Here is a 22,970-nt window from a genome sequence, read left to right as displayed (position 1 = left end):
GGCCGCATACATAACCTCGTTACTGAAACGACTGGATAAAGCCAGTTGGTGGAGAGACCACAATGTCCCTGACCCCTGAACAGCTTCTGTTCAGCTGGAATGCTATTTTTTCCCCAATGGGAATTGCCTTTCTGACCCATGTCTGCATTTGTCAAAATGCCCATGTACACTTTTATACAAACTTTTTTTCATGTACGTCTCTTGCTGTATTTGTGATTTTACATTGTATATTGTTTGTTCTGTTCTGTTTAAAATAACATAAAAAAGCACTGTCATAAATTGATCTACCACTATAAAATAAAATAGCAGCCAATCGAAAGTCTTTTACTGATGACGTAGCTAAAAGGTCAAAGTTCAATCACACATGCCAAGAGAAACAAACAACGGAACATCAACAAAGACCAGAGCGAGGTGACAGAAAATCTAAATTCTTATTTATTTTCTTATATACTTTTGGGAGCGACACAGCAAGACAAGTGGAATCAGCCACTTATAAGCTCACTGACTCAGTGGTCACGACGAATGCAGCTGAGAGTGAAGGTATGAGGCGAGGTGAAATGCTTGGGTAGCTAACGAACGGGAACTTATCACCTACGAGTCGTCGTAATCAGCTAGCTAACGTTAGTTGTCAAACCAGCCTTCAAACCGATGTGATCACGACCCCGTTGTATATTACATTGATACAGTCAGTTCAGTCATTTGACTAGCATAAGTGACAATACAAACTTGATTCCCTCCTTTCTTTCAACATTTCCAGTCTGAGCTTAGTTTCACATGAGCTGGCTAGCTTTCTGACTCTTGTTCTCTCGAATCTAGCCGATATAACTCAACTCTGAGATTTAAGATGGAGGTGTGCGGCGACTCGTGTGGCAGTGGGCGGACTGGAGCCCAGACATCACATAAAATGAAGTTTTAAAAAAAATCAACAACTACTGCTTTCAGTAGGACTATTGCGGAAATCGGTAGCTAGTTTTTGATAACGTCGTTGTATGTGACGTCGGAGCTCCAGTCCCCGCATACTAGTCACCGCTGAACTCTATCGTAAATCGTTGAGTTTAGTCGGCTATCTCCAACCATGCCTGTTGACGACGCTCGACAGCATTAGCTAGCGTACATTGCCTTCCCTGCCAGCGGGCCCAGTAAGAAATGTTTACGTAAACTTCACCCTGAATCCGATTAGCCTGCCTAGATCCCATCTAGGTTAACGTTAGATAACGCCCGCATCTTGTCCAGCTTTGACAGTGTAACTTAGCTGCCTAGTATTTGCACCTGTCAGGCATAGCTAAGATAGTAGATAGATAGTAACAACAACAAATGCGTGTTTCACATTGCTAGCTCTCGGGCCGTTGTGTTTTTAATTACATCACACATAACTAAGCTATAACTGTAATTTCTTCCGCAGGATGGCAGGTGTTTTCGATATTGACCTGGGGTCGGACGACCTTAGCGATGCAGAGGTGGGGATTTGAGGATACTTTTTTAAATTGTTTTTTAATTAGGGTACCTAACTAACTTGTTATTAGTGTCAGATCAAGGCTGTGTTCAATGTAGTGAAGAAAAAGCCCAGACAATTGCAGCTAGTATGAACAGAGCATATAAACTACAAAGTTGTTCCCCAAAACGAAAGATTTATGCATGTTCTGTGATATTAAATAATGCCATCTTCAGTCTATCAGCAGTGACCCTTCTTCACGTGTCTACAGTGAATTAACTTTGACATCCTCTCTTCTATCCCTCTTGTGTTCTGTAGGATGACATTTGTGACTTCACCGTAGCAGAGACAGACCCGTAAGTGGAACAATGAACTTAGTCACTTGTCCACCATTCTTCCTTGAGCCTATATCTTTTACTGAATCATATAAACTCACCCTCACTCATTCCCCTCTTCCTAACTCTCTCTTATCCCCTCTCTTAGTGTTCAGACAGAAGAGATAGAGCTGACCAGTGCCATTGTCAACAGAGACAGTGAGAGGATTGGACCAGACAGCTTTGAGCTGCTAAGTGTGCTGGGCAAGGGGGGCTACGGCAAGGTGTGTGTGCGCGTGCGTCAATCAATCAATCAGTGCGTTTCTAAGAATTTCAGTTCCACAATGTACTTGGCTATACACCAAGCTCTTGATCAGAAACTCAATCCATTTGTCATCGACCTATTTAACAATTGTATTTCTACTTGCAGGTTTTCCAGGTACGGAAAGTGCAGGGTACACAGACGGGGAAGATATTCGCCATGAAGGTTTTAAAGAAGGTACGTACGATTCCTCTTACTCATTTTTCTCAACCGAAAGCATGTTCTAAACATTGCCACGGTTACCAGGGCAAAATGTAATATATCTACATACACAACTGACTTTTTCCACCTCCTTCCACCCATCCCTCTTTCCCTCCTTTCACTCATCCCTCTCTCTTTCTCCCTGCCAGGCGAAGATAGTGTGCAACGCCAAGGACACGGCCCACACGCGTGCAGAGCGGGAGATTCTGGAGACGGTGAGGCACCCCTTCATCGTGGACCTGCTGTACGCCTTCCAGACCGGGGGTAAACTCTACCTCATCCTGGAGTGTCTCAGTGGTGAGAGAGGGATGGGGGGAGGGAGGGAGGGAGAGGGACCTGTTGTACGCCTTCCAGACCGGGGGTAAACTCTACCTCATCCTGGAGTGTCTCAGTGGTGAGAGAGGGATGGAGGGAGGGAGAGGGACCTGTTGTACGCCTTCCAGACCGGGGGTAAACTCTACCTCATCCTGGAGTGTCTCAGTGGTGAGAGAGGGATGGGGGGAGGGAGGGAGGGGGACCTGTTGTACGCCTTCCAGACCGGGGGTAAACTCTACCTCATCCTGGAGTGTCTCAGTGGTGAGAGAGGGATGGGGGGAGGGAGAGGGCCCTGTTGTACGCTTTCGACCTCATCCCGGAGGGAGGGGATCTGGGTAGGACAAGCATGTCTCTCTCTGAATCCTGGCACTTCAACTTTGACACTTCTGTCGCGTTATCTCCCTAGTCTTGTTGTTTTTGTTTCTTTATCAGGTGGAGAACTGTTCATGCAGCTGGAGAAAGAAGGAATCTTCATGGAGGACACTGCCTGGTAAGAGAGAGATGCTCAGCTTCAGGTTATCATTGGGAAAGGATATAAATGTGAGGCTGAGGCCATAAACAGCAGTTAATTTCCATGTGAACATTTTGGAGAAGATGAGAATAATAGCTTGACCGTATGTCTTGTGCATGCGTACGAGGAGGAGTGTTAATACATGTTTTCCCTCTTTGACAAATAGTTTTTATCTGGGTGAGATTGTGCTTGCTTTGGGACACCTCCACTCAAACGGAATCATCTACCGAGACCTGAAACCAGAGAATATCATGCTGAACCACCAAGGTGTGTCTGTCTGTTACATAAACTCAGCAAAAAAAGAAACGTCCTCTCACTGTCAACTGCATTTATTTTCAGCAAACTTAACATGTGTCAATATTTGTATGAACATAACAAGATTCAACAACTGAGACATGAACTGAACAAGTTCCACAGACATGTGACTAACAGAAATGGAATAATGAAGGGGGGCTCAAAATCAAAAGTAACAGTCAGTATCTGGTGTGGCCACCAGCTGCATTAAGTACTGCAGTGCATCTCCTCCTCATGGACTGCACCAGATTTGCCAGTTCTTGCTGTGAGATGTTACACCACTCTTCCACCAAGGCACCTGCAAGTTCCCGGACATTTCTGGGGGGAATGGCCCTAGCCCTCACCCTCCAATCCAACAGGTCCCAGACGTGCTCAATGGGATTGAGATCCGGGCTCTTCGCTGGCCATGGCAGAACACTGACAGTCCTGTCTTGCAGGAAATCACGCACAGAACGAGCAGTATGGCTGGTGGCATTGTCATGCTGGAGGGTCCTGATGAGCCTGCAGGAAGGGTACCACATGAGGGAGGAGGATGTCTTCCCTGTAACGCACAGCGTTGTCATTGCGTTCCTGCAATGACAACAAGCTCAGTCCGATGATGCTGTGATACACCGCCCCAGACCATGACGGACCCTCCACCTCCAAATTGATCCCGCTCCAGAGTACAGGCCTCGGTGTAACGCTCATTCCTTCGACGATAAACACGAATCCGACCATCACCCCTGGTGAGACAGAACCGCAACTCGTCAGTGAAGAGCACTTTTTGCCAGTCCTGTCTGGTCCAGCGACGGTGGGTTTGTGCCCATAGGCGACGTTGTTGCCGGTGATGTCTGGTGAGGACCTGCCTTACAACAGGCTTACAAGCCCTCAGTCCAGCCTCTCTCAGCCTATTGCGGACAGTCTGAGCACTGATGGAGGGATTGTGCGTTCATGGTGTAACTCGGGCAGTTGTTGTTGCCATCCTGTACCTGTCCCGCAGGTGTGATGTTTGGATGTACCGATCCTGTGCAGGTGTTGTTACACGTGGTCTGCCACTGCGAGGATGATCATGTGTCAGTCCTATCTACCTGTAGGGCTGTCTTAGGCGTCTCACAGTACGGACATTGCAACTGTGACCATAATTGCCTCCCGTCTGTAAGCTGTTAGTGTCTTAACGACTGTTCCACAGGTGCATGTTCATTCATTGTTTATGGTTTATTGAACAAGCATGGGAAACAGTGTTTAAACCCTTTACAATGAAGATCTGTGAAGTTATTTGGATTTTTACAAATTATCTTTGAAAGACAGGGTCCTGAAAAAGGGAAATTTTATTTTTTTGAGTTTAGAAATCAATGTCTCTGAGATGAAAATATGATCTATTTTTTTTTAGATAATTGATCTGCTATGGATTGGCTTGTTGTTATCATTTACAATTGACAGATATTGTATCTCTGTCTCCCAGGACACATCAAGCTGACTGACTTTGGCCTGTGTAAGGAGTCCATTCATGACGGCGCTGTCACGCACACCTTCTGTGGGACCATAGAGTACATGTGAGTGTAGTGCCACACTGATGTGAGATAAGGATGCTGTCTCTGAGTCAGCTGTCGCTCTGAGACTGCACTTTCTTTGAATGACAGTAGGGGTCGCTGTAGTAATCATAGTTCAGATAGGTGAACCCAGACCTAACTAGTAATAGTACAATTCTCCCCCTCCTCCCTGAAGTTAAGTGTGCATTTAAAAACATTACATTTGTCCATGGGCTGCATGGTCTTCCACCATATTCCTTACACTAACTAAACTGGGCTCCCGAGTGGCGCAGCGGTCTAAGGCACTGCATCTCAGTGCAAGAGGTATCACTACAGTCCCTGGTTCAAATCCAGGCTGTATCACATCCGGCCGTGATTGGGAGTCCCATAGGCCGTCATTGTAAATAAGAATTTGTTCTTAACTGACTTGCCTAGTTAATTAAAGGTTAAATAAATAAATACATTTTTTTTTTTTCAAACTTTTTATGCGAGTAAAGTCATACCGTATCAAAAAAATAAGCACGACAACTATGATGGTACAATTTTATAAATGCTGACAGAAAATTTGTTCAATCGACATGGGATCTTTTTATGTCGGTAAAATGAATCATACGAGACATGGCAGTGGAAATCCTTTTAAGCACAAATATTGATATAATAACCATCATATTGAAGTAATCTTCGGGGTCACGAGATGATATGGTGTGTGTGGTCCTCCCACTACGACTCGGAAAACCATGCAGTTTATTAGGCTGCAGATGAAATGACTTATGACTATCTTCACAGGGTGGTGAAAGTTCACATTGATATTGACGCTTCTTTCCAATAAATAAAGAGTCTGATTCTGGTGACATGATGATCGATGCTTGACTGCTGTTTGACACTTCTACTGAAGTGTCTCTTCCCTGCGCTCTCTATCCCCTCACTCTCTTTCTCTCTCTTTCTCAGGGCTCCAGAGATTCTGACGCGTACAGGACACAACCGGGCGGTGGACTGGTGGAGTCTTGGAGCCCTGATGTATGACATGATGACGGGCTCGGTGAGAGACAGAGCAGAGGGGAGGGGGTGTAAAGAGGGATGGGGTGTACCATTTGAAAGACTTTTGACTCAAACCTCTGTGGTCTTCTTGCCTGTCTCTGTCACTTCCCCCATAGCCTCCGTTCACTGCTGAGAACAGGAAGAAGACCATTGATAAGATCTTGAAGTGTAAAATCAACCTACCGCCCTACCTCACACTGGACGCCCGAGATATGATCAAAAAGGTAAAGACGCCCACCCGTCCCCATCTCTCGTTATGTTTAAGAACATTTATCATCCTAAGAATAGAGGTCAAGACTCAATCTCTCTATTATTCTGTCTCTCTCTCTCTCTCTAACCCACTGTATTACTCTCATTATATATCTGTCTCTCTCTCTCTACATTTCCTTCATCTCTTTTTCTCCCTCTCTCTAATTTCAATTTACGGGATTTCTTGGCATGGGAAACATGTTTACATTGCCAAAGCAAGTGAAATGGATAATAAACCAAAGTGAAATAAACAATTACACTTGCAAAGTTCCAAAGAAATTGACATTTCAAATGTCATATGTGCAAATGGTTCAAGTACAAAAGGGAAAATAAATAAACCATAAATATGGGCTTTATTTACAATGGGGTTTGTTTTTCACTGGTTGCCCTTTTCTTGTGGCAACAGGTCACAAATCTTGCTGCTGTGATGGCACACTGGTATTTCACCCAATAGATATGGGAGTTTATCAAAATTGGGTTTGTTTTCAAATTCTTTTTGGGTCTGTGTAATCTGAGGGAAATATGTCTCTCTAATATGGTCATACATTTGGCAGGTTAGGAAGTGCAGCTCAGTTTCCACCTCGTTTTGTGGTCAGTGTGCACATAGCCTGTCTTCGCTTGGAGAGACAGGTTTGCCTACGGCAGTCTTTCTCAATAGCAAGGCTATGCTCACTGAGTCTGTACATAATCAAAGCTTTCCTTAAGTTTGTGTCAGTCACAGTGGTCAGGGCCAAATAGTATTCTAGTTTGCTCTGTTTTTTGTCGGTAATTACTTGACACATTGGAAATAATCATCTTTTTGGGTTTTCTCATGATTTGGTTGGGTCTAATTGTATTGCTGTCCTGGGGGTCTGTTTGTGAACAGAGCCCCAGGACCAGCTTGCTTAGGGGACTCTTCTCCAGGTTCTTCTCTCTGTAGGTGATGGCTTAGTTATGGAAGGTTTGGGAATCGCTTCCTTTTAGGTGGTTGTAGAATTGAACGTCTCTTTTCTGGATTGTGATCATTAACGGGTATCGGCCTAATTCTGACTCTGCATTATTTGATGTTTTCCGTTGTAAAACGGAGGATATTTTTGCAGAATTCTGCATGCAGTGTCTCAATTTGGTGTTTGTCCCATTTTGTGAATTATTGGTTGGTGAGCGGACACCAGACCTCACAACTATAAAGGGCAATGGGTTCTATAACTGATTCAAGTATTTTTACCCAGATCCTAATTGGTATGTTGATTTTTGATGGCGTAGAAGGCCTTTCTTGCCTTGTCTCTCAGATTGTTCACAGCTTTGTGGAAGTTACCTGTGGCGCTGATGTTTAGGTGGAGGTGTATAGTTTTTTTTTTGTGCTCTGGGGCAATGGTGTCTAGATGGTATTTGTGGTCCTGGCAACTAGACTTTTTTTGGAACACCATTATTTTTGTCTTACTGAGATTTACTGTCAGGGTCCAGGTCTGACAGAATATGTGCAGAAGATCTAGTTGCTGCTGTTGGCCCTCCTTGGTTGGGGACCGATGCACCAGATCATCAGTAGACCTTTGACTTCAGATTCTAGTAGGGTGAGGCCGGGTGCTGCAGACTGTTCTAGTGCCCTCGCCAATTTGTTGATATATATGTTGAAGAGGGTGGGGCTTAAGCAGCATCCCTGTCTCAACCCACGGCCCTGTGGAAAGAAATTCTTTTTTTTGCCAATTTTAACCGCACACTTGTTTGTGTACATGGATTTTATAATGTTGTATGTTTTTCCCCCAACACCATTTTCCATCCATTTGTATAGCAGACCCTCATGCCAAATTTAGTCAAAAGCTTTTTTGAAGTCAACTAAGTATGAGAAGACTTTGCCTTTTTTTTTCTTTTTTTTTTGTCTATTAGGGTGTGCAGGGTCAATACGTGGTCTGTTGGTAATTTGGTAAAAAGCCAATTTGACATTTGCTCAGTACATTGTTTTGACTGAGGAAATGTATGAGTCTGCTGCTAAAGATAATGCAGAGGATTTCCCCAAGGTTGCTGTTGACGCATATCCCACGATAGTTTTTGGGGTCAAATTTGTCTCCACTTTTCTGGATTGGGGTGATCAGACCTTGGTTCCAAATATTGGGGAAGATGCCAGAGCTAAGGATGATGTTAAAGTATAGCCAATTGGAATTTGTGGTCTGTATATTTTATAATTTTGTTTAGGATGGTTAGGTTCTAATTCTCAGAGTAAAAAACTCAACGGACATTATGAAAGCCTAACCAAGTTTATTCTTCCCAGAGGATCAATACAGCTGCATTAGACAAAACATGTTTCCCCCACCACAAGTGTGTGTGTGTATATATATATATATATATATAAGAAGGAGTGCCTAAATTGGAGTAATATATATATATATACTCCAATTTAGGCACTCCTTCTTCTCTCCAATCCTTACATCTATTATGATTCGACAGGAAGACGAAGTAATAAGATAATAAATAATAATTTCTCCCTTAAGGGGATCTGACCTGACCTCAACCCCTCATTTGCCTAATCCACAGATGTCGGTCCGTATCCCCTATAGCAATCCTGTGACTTCCTCCCATCCACCCAGCACATTCCAAAGCCATCTGGTTCCTACAGATAACCATTAACCTCTGATGTAAAAATCACTCTAGGATAGCAATGTTCCAAGTTTAACCCAGAATCCAACAGGATACCATCAACACCAGAGGCCTTTTTGGGTTGGAGAGTTTGTATTTTGTCCTGTAGTTCATTCAATGTAATTGAAGAATCCAGTGGGTTCTGGTAGTCTTTAATAGTTGATTCTTCTAAGATTTGTATTTGATCATGTATATGTTTTTGCTGTTTGTTCTTTGTTATAGGGCCAAAAAATATTGGAGAAGTGGTTTATCCCATACATCTCTGTTTTGGATAGATAACTCTGTGTTGTTTTAGTGTTTTCCAATTTTCCCAGAAGTGGTTAGTCTATGGATTCTTTAATTTCATTGAGCTGATTTCTGGCGTGCTGTTCCTTTTTCTGTATTGTATTGTTTTAGTGATTCACCATAGTGAAGGCGTTGGCTCAGGTTTTCTGGGTTTCTGTTTTTGGTTGGATATGTTTCTTTCTTAGGTTTTTGCATTCTTCATCAAACCATTTGTCATTGTTGTTCATTTTCTTAGGTTTTCTGCTTGAAATTTTTAGATTTGATAGGAAGCTGAGAGATCAAATATACTGTTTAGGCTTTCTACTGCCAAGTTTACACCCTCACTATTACAGTGAAACGTTTTGTCCAGGAAGGTGTCTAAAAGTGATTGAATTTGTGGTTGTCGGTTGTCTAATTGTTTTTTGGTAGCATTTCTTCAAGATTTTCAGTTCCTTTGGCTTTGATGCCTCGTGATTTAAGTATTGCTCTGTTCAAGTAGACTGTGATTTTTGCTTTGATCTGATAGGGGTGTCAGTGGGCTGACTGAATGCTCTTAGAGAATCTGGTTTGAGGTCAGTGATAAAGTAGTCTACAGTACTATTTCTAGTCCCCTCAAAGCCTACCATTGACTGTACATACCCAGCGTGCGACAGAGCTGCAGGAGTTGTGACCTGTTTTTGTTGGTTATGTTGTGCCTAGGGGGGCATATGGGGGAGGAAATGCTATCACCTGCAGGTAGGTGTTTGTCCCCCCGTGTGCTTAGGGAGTCAGATTATTGTCCAGCTCTGGCATTTAGGTCGCCACAGACTGGTGCATGTCCCTGGAAATGATTGATTTCCCCCTTCAGGATGGAGAAGCGGTCTTCATTAAAGTATGGGGATTCTAGTGGGGGGATATAGGTAGTACACAGGAGGACATTTTTCTGTTGAGATAATGTCCTTTTGAATTTCTAGCCAAATCTAAAATGTTCCTGATTTAATTTAACAGAGTGAGTTAGGTCTGCTCTACACCAAATTAGCATACTGAGTCCCTTCCCTGTTTGCCAGCAGCATACCACCCTGCATCCCACTGCTGGCTTGCTTCTGAAGCTAAGCAGGGTTGGTCCTGGTCAGTCTCTGGATGGGAGACCAGATGCTGCTGGAAGTGGTGTTGGAGGGCCAGTAGGAGGTACTCTTTCCTCTCGTCTAAAAAATATCCCAATGCCCCAGGGCAGTGATCGGGGACACTGCCCTGTGTAGGGTGCCGTCCTTCGGATGGGACGTTAAATGGGTGTCCTGACTCTCTGAGGTCATTAAAGATCCCATGGCACTTATCGTAAGAGTAGGGGTGTTAACCCCTGTGTCCTGGCTAAATTCCCAATCTGGCCCTCATACCATCACGGTCACCAGCTTACATTTGGCCCATTCATCCCCCCTCCTCTCCGCTGTAACTATTCCCCAGGTTTTTGTTGTAAATGAGAATGTGTTCTCAGTCAACTTAACTGGTAAAATAACGGTAAATAATAATAATAACACCTGGTAGTTTGGTAGATGGGACTACCAGCTCTCTGTAACCTAGAGGGCAACCAGTGGATCCATCTCCTCTATACCATGTTTCTTGTAGGATGACAAGGTCTATATTTCTGATTTATTCGGTCCAGATTCCTGCTCTTTAGGCCAATGATAGGCCTGGGATATTCCAGGATGAGAGAGTGAAGGCTTTGTGTTCCATAAAGTGTCCAATGTTGTTAGTCGTGTGGTTTGGCCTCAGACCATTAAGTGTGATTATCTGGTACATGCCATTGGCTTGGGCTAGGGTAAGAATGAGGGGTTGGGCCTGTTTGCCTGCTCATGGTGTCTTTGTCTCTCTGTGTCTCTCTTTACCTCTGTCTCTCTCTTTACCTCTCTGTCTCTCTCTCTCAATTCAATTTGCTTTATTGGCATGACGTAAAAATGTACATATTGCCAAAGCTTACTTTGGATATTTACAATATGAAAATAATAAGAATCAAAATTGTCAACGAGACAACAGTAACAACAATAACCAAGGGTCAAAATGACCATGCATTTAACAATAAGCATTCAGTAGAGGTTATGTGCAGGTTGATTGGTCTGTCAGACACTCTCCCTCATCTTATGGCAGGCAGCAATGTCGTGCGCTGCCAACCCACAGCTCTCTGCGTCCTCCCCCAACAGGACGGGTAGCTTATTCTCATCAGAGAGGTCTTTGAAACCTTCAATAAGGGTTTCAGATTTGGGGAAATTACACTCTAATTGTTTTATATTTTTGACATTTTGTCAGGAAATGCAGCGCTGTCTCAGGATCTGCTGTTGTACAGTGGTTGCACAGCCTTTCCTCTACAGGGAGCCAGGTCTTCCTGTGTCTACCCTTCTCAATGGCAAAGCTGTGCTCACTGAGCCTGTACTTTGTGAATGTTTTTCTAATGTTTTGATCAGTAACCAATGTCAAATAGTTTTCCATGGTGTACTGTCGATTTAGGTTCAGATAGCACTGCGTTTTGCTTTGTGCATGTGCTTGTGTTTCCCAATAAGTAATGTAGTTTAGTTTTGACTGTGTTGTAATTTGTTTTATTCTGATTGATTGTTCTGGTCTTGATGCTTCAGTGTGTTAGTAGAACAGGTTTGAACTCAGGACCAGCTGGATGAGGGGACTCTTTTTTTTTTTTTGCTCAGCTCTTGGCATTGCAGGGCTTGGTAATGGTATGAGAGGGGGTCACTGTATTTTAGATGTTTCCAAAACTGAATTGCTCTTTTTTGAGTTTTTATTATTAGTGGATATTGGCCTAATTCTGCCCTGCATGCATTGTTTGTAGTTTTCCTCTGGACATGTAGGAGAATCTTACAGAACTCTGCATGCAGGGTTTCAATGGGGTGTTTGTCCCGTTTGGTGAAATCTTGTTTTGCAAGTGGACCCCACACCTCGCTGCCATAAAGTGCAATTGGTTCAATGACACATTCAATTAGTTTTAGCCAAATTTTAATGGGTATTTCAATTTTAATTTGTTTTTTAATGGCGTAGAATGCCCTGCGTGCTTTCTCGCTGTTCATTCACTGCATCATTAAGGTGTCCAGTTGAGCTTATTTTTAAACCTAAGTAATTGTAGTGTGTGCAGTACTCTATATATTTTGTACCAATTGAGAACATTGGTCTAATTCCCTGAGATCTGGATCTTCTCTGGAAAATCATTATTTTAGTTTTTTGGGGGTTTACTGCCTGGGCCCAGGTCTGGCAGTACTGCTCTAGCAGGTCCAGGCTCTGCTGTGGGTGACAGCAGGCATAGGTCATCTGCAAAGAGTAGGCATTTATCCTCTGAATTGTGGAGACGAACACCGGGGGCTGAGGATTTTTCTAGTGTAGTGGCCAATTCGTTGATGTAAATATTGAAGAGTGCAGGGCTCAGATTGCAACCCTGGCGAAGGCCCCGCCCCTGATTTAAAGAATTCTAATCTTTTCTTGACAATTTTAATGATGCACGTATTGCCACTATACATTGATTTAATTATGTCATATGTTTTACCCCCAACACCACTTTCAATAACTTTGTACAACAGTCCTGTATGCCAAATAGAATCAAATGCTTTTTGGAAGTCGATAAAGCAAACGTATTATTTTGGTGGACATGTTTATCAATCAGGGTGTGTAGGGTGTAAATATGATCAGTCGTGCGATGTTTTGGTATAAATCCAAGTTGGCTTTTACTCAAGACATTGTGCTTATTAAGGAAGTTTAAAACTATTACATTTATAATACTACAGAAAACCTTCCCCAGGTTACTGTTCACACAAATGCCTCTGTAATTGTTAGGATCAAATGTGTGTCTGTTCTTAAAGATTGGGGTTGAGTCCTTGATTCTTGTTGTCAGGGAAATAAACTACACTCAGGATCAAATTAAACAATTGTAATACAGCCAATTGAAATTTTGCACTAGTGAGTTTGAGCATCTCATTTAGGATGCCATCAGGTCTGCATGATTTTTTTTTCTTCAGGGCCTGAAGTGTCTTATAGAGCTCCTGGTCAGTAATTGGGGAGTCCAATGGATTTTGATTGTCCTTTATAGCTTTTTCTAATCCATTCAACCTCTCAAAAATTTAGCAATTTTGCCAGAAGTTGTTTGTGTTTATGGACTCCTCAATTAGTGTCAGCTGCTTGCTGTTGTACTGTGCTTTTTTGGTTCTGAGTGTACGTTTATCGAGTTTTAAAGTCTCACAGTAATGAAGGCGTAATTCACCATTAATTTGGTGTCTGTGCTTTTGGTTGGATAGTGTTCTTGTTTTTTTTCCTTATTTTACAGTCTGCATCAAACCAGTTGTCATTTGTGGTCTTTTTTGTTAATTGTTTTTATCAATTTTAGTTGTGCTTCTTTTGACGTTTGCCTGAATATATATATATATATATAACTACAATTTTAGTTAGTTAGTTGATGTTTTTTACTGCTAGAGTGATGCCTTCTTTACTGTGAGTGAATATGGTATCCAGAAATGTATCTAAGAGTGTTTTGGACATTTTGGTTACAGGTTGCTTTCTGGTATTCTTCTGTGCTGTTTTGGGCCCATCTGTATGAATTTCTGATGTTGTATAGCTTACTGGGCTGTGAATGTGTGCTTGTTTCCATGTCTGTTCTTTTGAGGAACAATGTAATTTGGCTGTGATCAGACAGAGGTGTTAGTGGCTTGACAGTGAATGAGCTGAGAGAGAAAGAGTCAATGTCTGTAATCATATAGTCTACTGTGCTGTGGCCAAGAGGTGAGCAATAGGTGCTCTGGACCATCACTACTCTGGATGGTGCTGACTTAGAATATGTGGACAACTATAAATACCTAGGTGTCTGACTAGACTGTAAACTCTCCTTCCAGACTCATATTAAGCATCTCCAATCCAAAATTAAATCTATAATCTGCTTCCTATTTCGCAACAAAGACTCCTTCACTCGTGCTGCCAAACATACCCTCGTACAACTGACTATCCTGCCGATCCTTGACTTCGGCGATATCATTTACAAAATAGCCTCCAACACTCTTCTCAGCAAACTGGATGCAGTCTATCACAGTGCCATCTGTTTTGTCACCAAAGCCCCATATACTACCCACCATTGCGACCTGTATGCTCTCGTTGGCTGGTCCTCGCTACATATTCGTCACCAAACCCACTGGTTCCAGGTCATCTATAAGTCTTTGCTAGGTAAAGCTCCGCCTTATCTCAGCTCACTGGTCACCATAGTAACACCCACCCACCCGTGCTCCAGCAGGTATATTTCACTGGTCATCCCCAAAGCCAACACCACTTTGGCCGCCTTTCCTTCCAGTTCTCTGCTGCCAATGACTGGAACGAATTGCAAAAATCACTGAAGTTGGAGACTTATATCTCCCTCACTAACTTCAAGCATCGGCTGTCAGAGCTGCTTACCGATCGCTGCAGCTGTACACAGCCCATCTGTAAATAGCCCATCCAACCAACTTTCTACCTCATCCCCAAAAATCATACAATGTGATTTTCTGGATTTTTGTTTTAGATTCCGTCTCTCACAGTTAAAGTGTACCTATGATAAAAATTACAGACCTCTACATGCTTTGTAAGTAGGAAAACCTGCAAAATCGGCAGTGTATCAAATACTTGTTCTCCCCACTGTATATATATATTTTCTGCTCTTTTGCTCACCAGTATTTCTACTTTCACATCTTCATCTGCCCATCTATCACTCCAGTGTTAATTGCTAAATTGTAATTACTTATTTATTGCCTTACTTACTTCATTTGCACACACTGTATACCGATTTTTCATAGATTTTGTCTACTTCATTATTGAATCAACACATGGACTTTTTTTTGTACGTTTGTTTATTCCATGTGTAACTCTGTGTTGTTTTTGTTGCACTGCTTTGCTTTATCTTGGCCAGGTCACAGTTGTAAATGAGAACTTGTTCTCAACTGGCCTACCTGGTTAAATAAAGGTGAAATAAAATAAATGTTAAAAAAAAAGGTGAATCTCCCCAAAGAGTCCCCCGTAACCTACCTACCTTCTCTGATTTTGATTTCTGCTGGAAATTCAAAAAGGGGGAGGGGGGGAGAGACTCTGTCTCTGCTGGTGGTGGTGTTGCTAGCGCTGCCTCAGTGGCCATGTTGCTATGGTTGCCACCAGTAAACAGTTGGAGCTAGATGGTGAGCTAGCTGACAAATTTGCAAATTTGAATTTAGCACGATTAAGATTGACAGAGAGTGAGTTAAAAGACCAATATTTTCCTCCTGTGTTGATCTGCAGTTGTACAATTTGATTACGTATACATTTTTTGCTAATTTAATCGTTTATCAACCAGAAAGTTATAACAAGTCAGGAGCTATTCTTCTGCGTTACTTAACTTTTTTTTTTCTCTTTACCTCTCTACCTCTGTCACTCTCTCTACCTCTGTCACTCTCTCTACCTCTGTCTTGCTTTACCGCGCTATCATTTTTACCTCTCCCTCTTTGCTCTTACCGCTCTCTTGCTCTTCCGCGCGCTCTCGCTCTCTTTACCTCGCTCTCTCTTTACCTCGCTCGTTCGCTCTCTCTTTACCTCGCTCGTTCGCTCTCTCTTTCTTTACCTCGCTCGTTCGCTCTCTCTTTCTTTACCTCGCTCGTTCGCTCTCTCTTTCTTTACCTCGCTCGTTCGCTCTCTCTTTCTTTACCTCGCTCGTTCGCTCTCTCTTTCTTTACCTCGCTCGTTCGCTCTCTCTTTCTTTACCTCGCTCGTTCGCTCTCTCTTTCTCTCTTTACCTCGCTCTCCTTTCTGTAGCTGCTGAAGAAGAGTCCTTCTCAGAGGCTAGGCTCCAGTGCGGCAGACTGTAAAGACATACAGGTGATACACACACATCTCCCGTTCACTCCACAACTCCCTTTGTTTTCTATTGACATCATAAAGCTTTGTAATAGGCTTGGGGTCAAATCAGGAAGTAAACAGAAATGTCTACCTCTTTGAATTGACTGGAATGAAATTGCCTCCAACCCTGCTTTGTTATGATCAGTGCTTATACTGATGCTTATTGAACAAAATCCAATAGCGCATGAGCCTAGACCTGCACTGTACAGGGATGGATTCTAAGTGCAGCGTTTTTTCTGCTGGTTTTACAGAAGCATCCCTTCTTCAGACACATCAACTGGGACGACCTGCTGAATAAGAGGTGTGAGCCGCCCTACAAGCCATGCCTGGTACGACCACTATTCTACTGTCTCAATAGCTAAAATGTCAAATCTAAGCTGGGTCTTTTAAATAATTGAGGAGGTACCTTTAAGGTTCAAACTGTGGCATGCCACTCTATGAGCATGGTTCCTCCATCCTGCTATCTGAGCATGGATACATGCACACAATAATATGATTATTGTGGATAGTCAGATTAATATAATAGTTCGTTTAAATGCTTTGCAAGAAACTATTTCCCTAATAATCCTGGCTAACTGATGGGACAAATGCAGAAAATGACCTATCAAAATAAACATTCTACAGAAGTCTATTAGATTGTGAGTTCAGAAATATAAAGTTTATGAAAACTATAAGATGCAAAGTATTCAGACCACTTTACTTTTTCCACATTTTGTTACATTACAGCCTTATTCTATAATTGATATGGTTTTTTTCTCCTCATCTACACACAATACCCCATAATGACAAAGCAAAAAAACAGATTATTTTTACAATTAAAAAAAATTGAAATATTACGTTTACATAAGTATTCAGACCCTTTACTCAGTACTATGTTGAAGCACCGAATGCAGTGATTACAGCCTCGAGTCTTTTCAGGTATGACGCTACAAGCTTGCCACACCTGTATTCGGGGAGTTTGTCCCATTCTCTGCATATCCTCTCAAGCTCTGTCAGGTTGGATGGAGTGCGTCGCTGCACAGCTATTTTCAGGTCTCTCCAGAGATGTTAGATCGGGTTCAAGTCCGGGCTCTGGCTGGGCCACTCAAAGACATTCAGAGACTTGTCCAGAAACCACTCCTGCATCGTCTTGGCTGTGTGCTTAATGTCGTTGTCCTGTTGGAAGGTGAACCTTCGCCCCAGTCTGAGGTCCTGAGCGCTCTGGTGCAGGTTTATCAATGATCTCTCTGTACTTTACGCTGTTCATCTTTCCCTCAATCCTGACTGATCAAATCACATTTCATTTGGCACACGTGTTTAGCAGATGTTTTTGCGGGTGTAGCAAAATGCTCATGTTTCTAGCTCCAACAGTACAGTAATATCTAACAGTACACACAATCTAAAGTAAAGGAATGGAATTAAGAATATATAAATATGAGTACAGTACTGGGCTATTTAGCTAAAGAATCCCCTTGCACGCGCGAGACCGGGGTTCAATTCCCCGATGGGGAGGAAGGAGTAGGCTGTCCTTGTAAATAAGAATTTGTTCTTAACTGACTTGCCTAGTTAAATAAAGGTTACACTACGAGCATAACATTTCCACACCCTAATTGTAGTCTAACCAACACCCAAACGGAGATTAAATGAAAATAAAAATCTCATTGATTAATCAAGACCAGTCCCCATGCTTGTCTCAGAGCAGCGCGAAACGGTGCTAAAATAGTTGTAGGCTTTTGCTTCTAACTTCAATATGTTCTTTAAATAAATAAGATCTACACCCCTTAACAGCACATTACTCAACACTAGTGAGACTCATGTCGCCTACAGTATATCGAAAAATATGACGTGACTCTCCGCCAATAATTACATATAGAGGATTTATTCCCATAGTAATTTATGGATCCATAAATAAACATCAGCATTTTTAAATGGTAATTTTATCATTTTTATTAATGAAAGCATAAAGATTCCATTATTAGTTACATTGTTTGTTTGAACTTGAAGACTGGCACTAACAGAACAGAACAGCAGGAACGTTTCCCTAGTCAGCGCCATTATTAGTGCAATGCCCCTTAAATATTTTGACGATATCGTTTTCAAATAACGTAAAATGAGCGAGGAAAAAGGACATTCTTGAACATGGGGTGAGACATTGTTACTACTTTGTAAAGGTAAGTAAGGTATCTGTTTTTCGTTTTTAATACATTTGCAAAATTTTCTAAAAACCTGATTTAGCCTTGTCATTATGGGGTATTGTATGTAGATTGAGGATACATTTTTTTTTTTTGAATAAAGTATTAAAATGTGGAAAAAGTCAATGGGTCTGAATACTTTCCGAATGCACTGTGCATTGTTTTTCCGAACTCAATTCTCTCGCGCATTAGACAGAGGATTGCGCTGCTGGCACATGCACAGATCAAATACACTGCTGGAACACCAATTAAGCTGTTTACATGTCCTAATAACTTGAATGATTGCTCAGAAAACCAGGTTTTATTTGGCGTATACTTACTTTGGTTTTGACCTTACGCTGATTTTAAGTTAAGCAGAGTAAAGTGTTTACATGAGTATTGCCATACTACGTAATCAGTTCAACATCAAATTATTAGTGTGCATGTTAACGTACTCCCGCATTTATCTTCTCCCACCATTTCTCTCTCTCCATTCAACCCGTTCCCCCTCTTTCTCCTCTCTCTCTCTCGCTTCACCCCCTGTAGCAGTCAGATGAGGACGTGAGTCAGTTTGACACGAGGTTCACCAAGCAGACTCCGGTGGACAGTCCTGACGACTCCACAATCAGCCACCAGCACGAACACGCCTTCGCTGTGAGACGATTACATTTGAGTCATTTAGCAGACGCTCTTATTCATAGCGACTTAGAGTAGTGAGTGCATACGTTTTCCGTACTGGTCACACATGGAATTTGAACCCAGAACCCTGGCAAGTATTATTGAACACGACCCTGTTCTCACCTGGAACAAAACACCTCTTATTCAGGTATTTCCCAAACAAAATAGGAGTAGTGGAAGTGTTGCTCGAATTGCTTGTAATCCTATATAATTAATTAATGGATGTTGTCTGTCAGGGTTTTACCTATGTGGCTCCCTCTGTGTTGGAGAGTCTGAAGGAGGGCTTCTCCTTTGAGCCACGGACACGTCCCGTACGCAGACACAACAGCAGCCCACGCACCCCCATCAGGTGACACGCACACACATGCATGGGCTTACACTCACCTACATATTTATTCTGACTGAAGCTGAATATTTGAATTTGGCTCTATATTCCAGCATTTTGGATATGAGATCAAATGTTTCGTAAGGCGACAGTACAGATTGCCACCTTTTTAGGAGGGTATTTTCACATATTTGTTTTACCGTGTTTAGTGCCCCCATTTGAACATGTCATAAGTATTTGGACAAATTCACTTAGTGTGTTACAGTAGTTGACATTTTAGTGTTTGGTCCCATATCTCTAGCACAAATCATACAGTGCCTTCAGAAAGTATTCATACCCCTCGACTTATTCCACATTTTTGTTTCTACAGCCTGAGTTAAATTATTCTTTAAAAAAAAAAATTCAAGCACTATCACGTTGATTGTTTATCATTGCTAGACAGCCATTTTCCAGTCTTGCCATAGATTTTCAAGTAGATTTAAGTCAAAACTGTAACTAGGCCACTCAGGAACATTCACAGTCTTCTTGGTAAGCAACTCCAGTATAGATTTGGCCTTGTGTTTTTAGGTTTATTGTTCTACTGAAAGGTGAATTTGTCTCCCAGTCTGTAAAATCAAACTGAACCAGGTTTTCCTCTAGGATTTTGCCTCTGCCTAGCTTTATTCTGTTTATTCTGCTGGAGTACAGAGCCAAATTAAAAGGTTTAGCTTCTCTGTCCAAATACATACTTAGGGGAGTGTATATACATGCATATACATGCACACATTTGTACATGCACGCTGTACACACACACAACCCCACCCCATGATTGATATATTGATATGCATTTCCCTTATCTAATGTCTCTCCCCATTTCTTTCTATTATGGTTCTTATTCTCGCTCCTCAGTCCTCTCAAGTTCTCTCTCCCCGGGTCATTCGCCAAGTCCACAGGAGGATCAGGGGGAGGAGAGAGCGAGTCGGACCTTCTCTCCCAGACCTCGTTCCGTCTCCCGCCAACAACCCCGCCCACCGACAACGGCGCCACGCAGCCGATCAGCACACCAGGCCGGAACAAGAAGCAGAAGTGTAACCGGAGATGAACTGGAGTAAGCCGAGTCAGGAGGAGTCCGAACCTTTGGCCGCGTTCCAGGCCGACTACTTTGCAGACGTGCCGCGCGCATCCGCCAAACGGCTGATTACCACGTCATCGACAGTTGGGTGCAGGCTGCTATATCATACGATGTGGTTAGCTGATGTGTTTAACACCTATCCAGGCGTTGTGACGTCTGGCAGACGACTGCTAGTCCGTCTGGAACGCGGCCGTTCTCAGGGGGCCTTGTGTTTCTCACAGGCTGGGTCCCAAACCCCCATACTGCACACTCGCTCCCTTCCCCCTATACCCTCATTGACTCATTCCTTTGAGGTCTGAATGGGGGGTGAGCTTAGTTGAAGATCTACAGGGCGTGCAGCTTTTTGTTCCAGTCGAGCACTAGCACCTGATTCAGCTCCTGGTCTTGATGATTAGTTTAGTAGAATCAGGTGTGTTGGTGCTGGGCTGGTGCCCACCTCCACCTACCAGGGTTGTGACTAGAGAGAGTACAGCTACAACCGGACGTGACTTTTCGTCGCAGGTTAGGAGAGCAATTGAGCTAATCCTAACCCTTTTCTTAACCTTAATTCCTAACCTGCCACGTTAATGATCCTAACCTGCTGCATAAATGTCACTTTCAGTCGTAGCTGTACTCCCTCTAGTCAGAATCACCTACCAAGGGTGGGGTCAATATCTGTTTACTTCCTGTTTACTTCCTACCCCAACCTTTCCTACGCTACCAGAGGACCAGCCACAGCTTTTACATGTCCAGTTGCCACAGAGCCACAAAGGGAAGTCAACAAGGGTTTAGGGAACAGGTTGGGTTATCAGTTTGGGATCCAGCCACTTCACTTGACATTTTTCTCAACTTGCCACATAAGCAAAGAGAACACCAACTACTGCCAAAGCATTTGACATTGCCGTTATCAAAATGTTAAAAGGTTGACTTTGGGCAGAAATAACAGCTTTAAACTGTATTACTGATCGATGTGCCATCATACCAGGTTATTTAATGCTTTAAAAAAAAAAAAAATGAATTTGATGAATAAGATATTTGACTATAGCTGTGCCATTTCTTACTGATCTCTACAGTTTCCGGCCACATTCAAATCATGTGAAATGATGTCCACATGTACTGGAAGAGTTACCGGCTAGCGTAGCTTGTAAAGTGGTTGTTCCACTGGATATCATAAGGTGAATGCACCAATTTGTAAGTCGCTCTGGATAAGAGCGTCTGCTAAATGACTTACATGTAATGTAAATGTAGCTAATGAACTAGCAACGTTGGTTGCGGCACGCCTGACCACAATACCACAATAACACAATGAACCACCAAAGGCACGGCCCATTTCTGTTTGAAAATTGAGAAATAGGCAGAGTTGGACCGTATTTCACGCCGAGTCGACCTTTAAATTGTTGATTTTTAGACTAGTGATCATTGTCATAACGCAGGAATGAAAGTATTGAATGACGCACATTTCTAAAAACACTGTATAAAATACTCTGCTTAAGATAATCAAAAATACTCATCTTTTTAGTATTTTAAAGATTATGAAAACGACCGCATTTGTATTACAGCTGTAAAGCAATCCGACTCATTTGAGTCCTATGTGTCTGAAGCGATGTTGAATTATCCTTTTATTTTTTAACAAGCACTCATACCATAACATTACTCATATCATGTAGAACCATAGATCTACAGAGTTCTAGCAGACTGTTGTACATGTGGGCAGGCCTGGGTTCAAATAGTATTTGTTTTCTTCCTTGAGCCAAAGTTTCACTTGATTGAGCTTGTCTGGCGCAATGGGACCAATGGAATAGTCCAAACGCCATCCATCTGGCTCTCCAGTCAGGCTCTATCAAATGATCAAAGAAAATTGATACTGTTTTGATTTTGAACCCAGGTCTGGTGCCAACATGGCACCCATTCACATTCTTCAACTGAAACAGTTTGCCGAACTCTGTTTATCCGTGGCTCTTTCATCAACCATCCTGTCATACTATTGTGAGAACTAGCTTTGGAAGACGAGACCTCTGTATCATTGAAAGTCATATTTGGGTCTGGGGAGGGAAATAATATTTACACGTATTTCATTTAAAAATAGTATTATTTAATGGACTGATGACATGTTCTGGATCTAAGTGGAATGTTTTTATCAGGTTTTTATTTCCTGCGGCTAATGTGGTCGTGAGGAAGATAGGGTTGTAGAATCCTGAAGAATAAAAGTGTTGAATGTCTGGACTCTGGTATGAATGTGCTATTAATTGTGGTTTAATGCAATGTCTGTCTGTCTCACTGGAATTGAACAACAGCCTCCATAGTCCAGTTGTAATGTAGGATATATTTCCCTAACTATGTGCAGTTGACCTGTGGGTCAGTCCTAATAATTAGTTCATTTTAACACAATGATAAACAATCGCTGAAGACGTTCTTTCACACAAACGGTTGCGGGCCAAATACACTGAGTACACTGAGTACACCGAACATTAGGAACACCTTCCTAATATTGAGTTGCACCCGTCCGCCCCCCCCCCCCCTTTTTGCCCTCAGAACAGCATCAATTCGTCGAGGCATGGACTCTACACGGTGTTCAAAGCGTTCCACAGGAATGCTGGCCCATGTCGACTCCAATGCCTCCCACAATTGTCAGGTTGGCTGAATGTCCTTTCGGTGGTGGACCGTTTTTGATACACATGGGAAAAACCCAGCAGCGCTGCAGTTCTTGGCACAAACCATTCACCTTCTGAATGGCACACATACACAAAGCATCAATTGTCTCGAGGCTTAAAAATCCTTCTTTAACCGGTCTCCTCCCCTTCATCTACACTAATTGAAGTG

The 22,970-nt window shown here is 42.5% G+C and overlaps 1 protein-coding gene across 2 annotated transcripts; it reads left to right on the top strand.

The window, feature by feature from the left end:
- Positions 1–346: 346 nt before the first annotated feature.
- Positions 347–22,373, top strand: LOC120034672 (ribosomal protein S6 kinase beta-2-like). 2 transcript variants are annotated; one of them, XM_038981271.1, is made up of 16 exons: positions 347–411; positions 1,403–1,457; positions 1,751–1,788; positions 1,916–2,030; positions 2,177–2,245; positions 2,419–2,566; positions 3,017–3,074; positions 3,262–3,362; positions 4,831–4,921; positions 5,846–5,936; positions 6,052–6,159; positions 15,824–15,886; positions 16,159–16,236; positions 18,604–18,711; positions 18,972–19,084; positions 19,949–22,373. In XM_038981271.1, exons 1-16 carry the CDS (start codon positions 365–367, stop codon positions 20,139–20,141), a joined length of 1,476 nt encoding a protein of 491 aa, XP_038837199.1. In that variant the 5' UTR covers positions 347–364; the 3' UTR covers positions 20,142–22,373. The 2 variants fall into 2 exon arrangements, with proteins under 2 accessions (XP_038837199.1, XP_038837200.1); XM_038981272.1 differs by having other exon boundaries at positions 364–540.
- Positions 22,374–22,970: the final 597 nt, after the last annotated feature.

Source organism: Salvelinus namaycush, chromosome 42 (genome assembly GCF_016432855.1).
Source record: "Salvelinus namaycush isolate Seneca chromosome 42, SaNama_1.0, whole genome shotgun sequence".
Classification (NCBI taxonomy): Eukaryota; Metazoa; Chordata; class Actinopteri; order Salmoniformes; family Salmonidae; genus Salvelinus; species Salvelinus namaycush.
This window is presented reverse-complemented; position numbering and strand designations above follow the sequence as displayed.

Excerpts from the sequence above, each read along its gene's own strand:
- LOC120034672 (XM_038981271.1), top strand. The coding sequence starts at position 365 with ATGCCAAGAGAAACAAACAACGGAACATCAACAAAGACCAGAGCGAG. Across the intron at positions 412-1,402 it reads TCAACAAAGACCAGAGCGAG|GATGGCAGGTGTTTTCGATA; the intron begins GTGACAGAAAAT and ends TTTCTTCCGCAG. Across the intron at positions 2,246-2,418 it reads CCATGAAGGTTTTAAAGAAG|GCGAAGATAGTGTGCAACGC; the intron begins GTACGTACGATT and ends TCTCCCTGCCAG.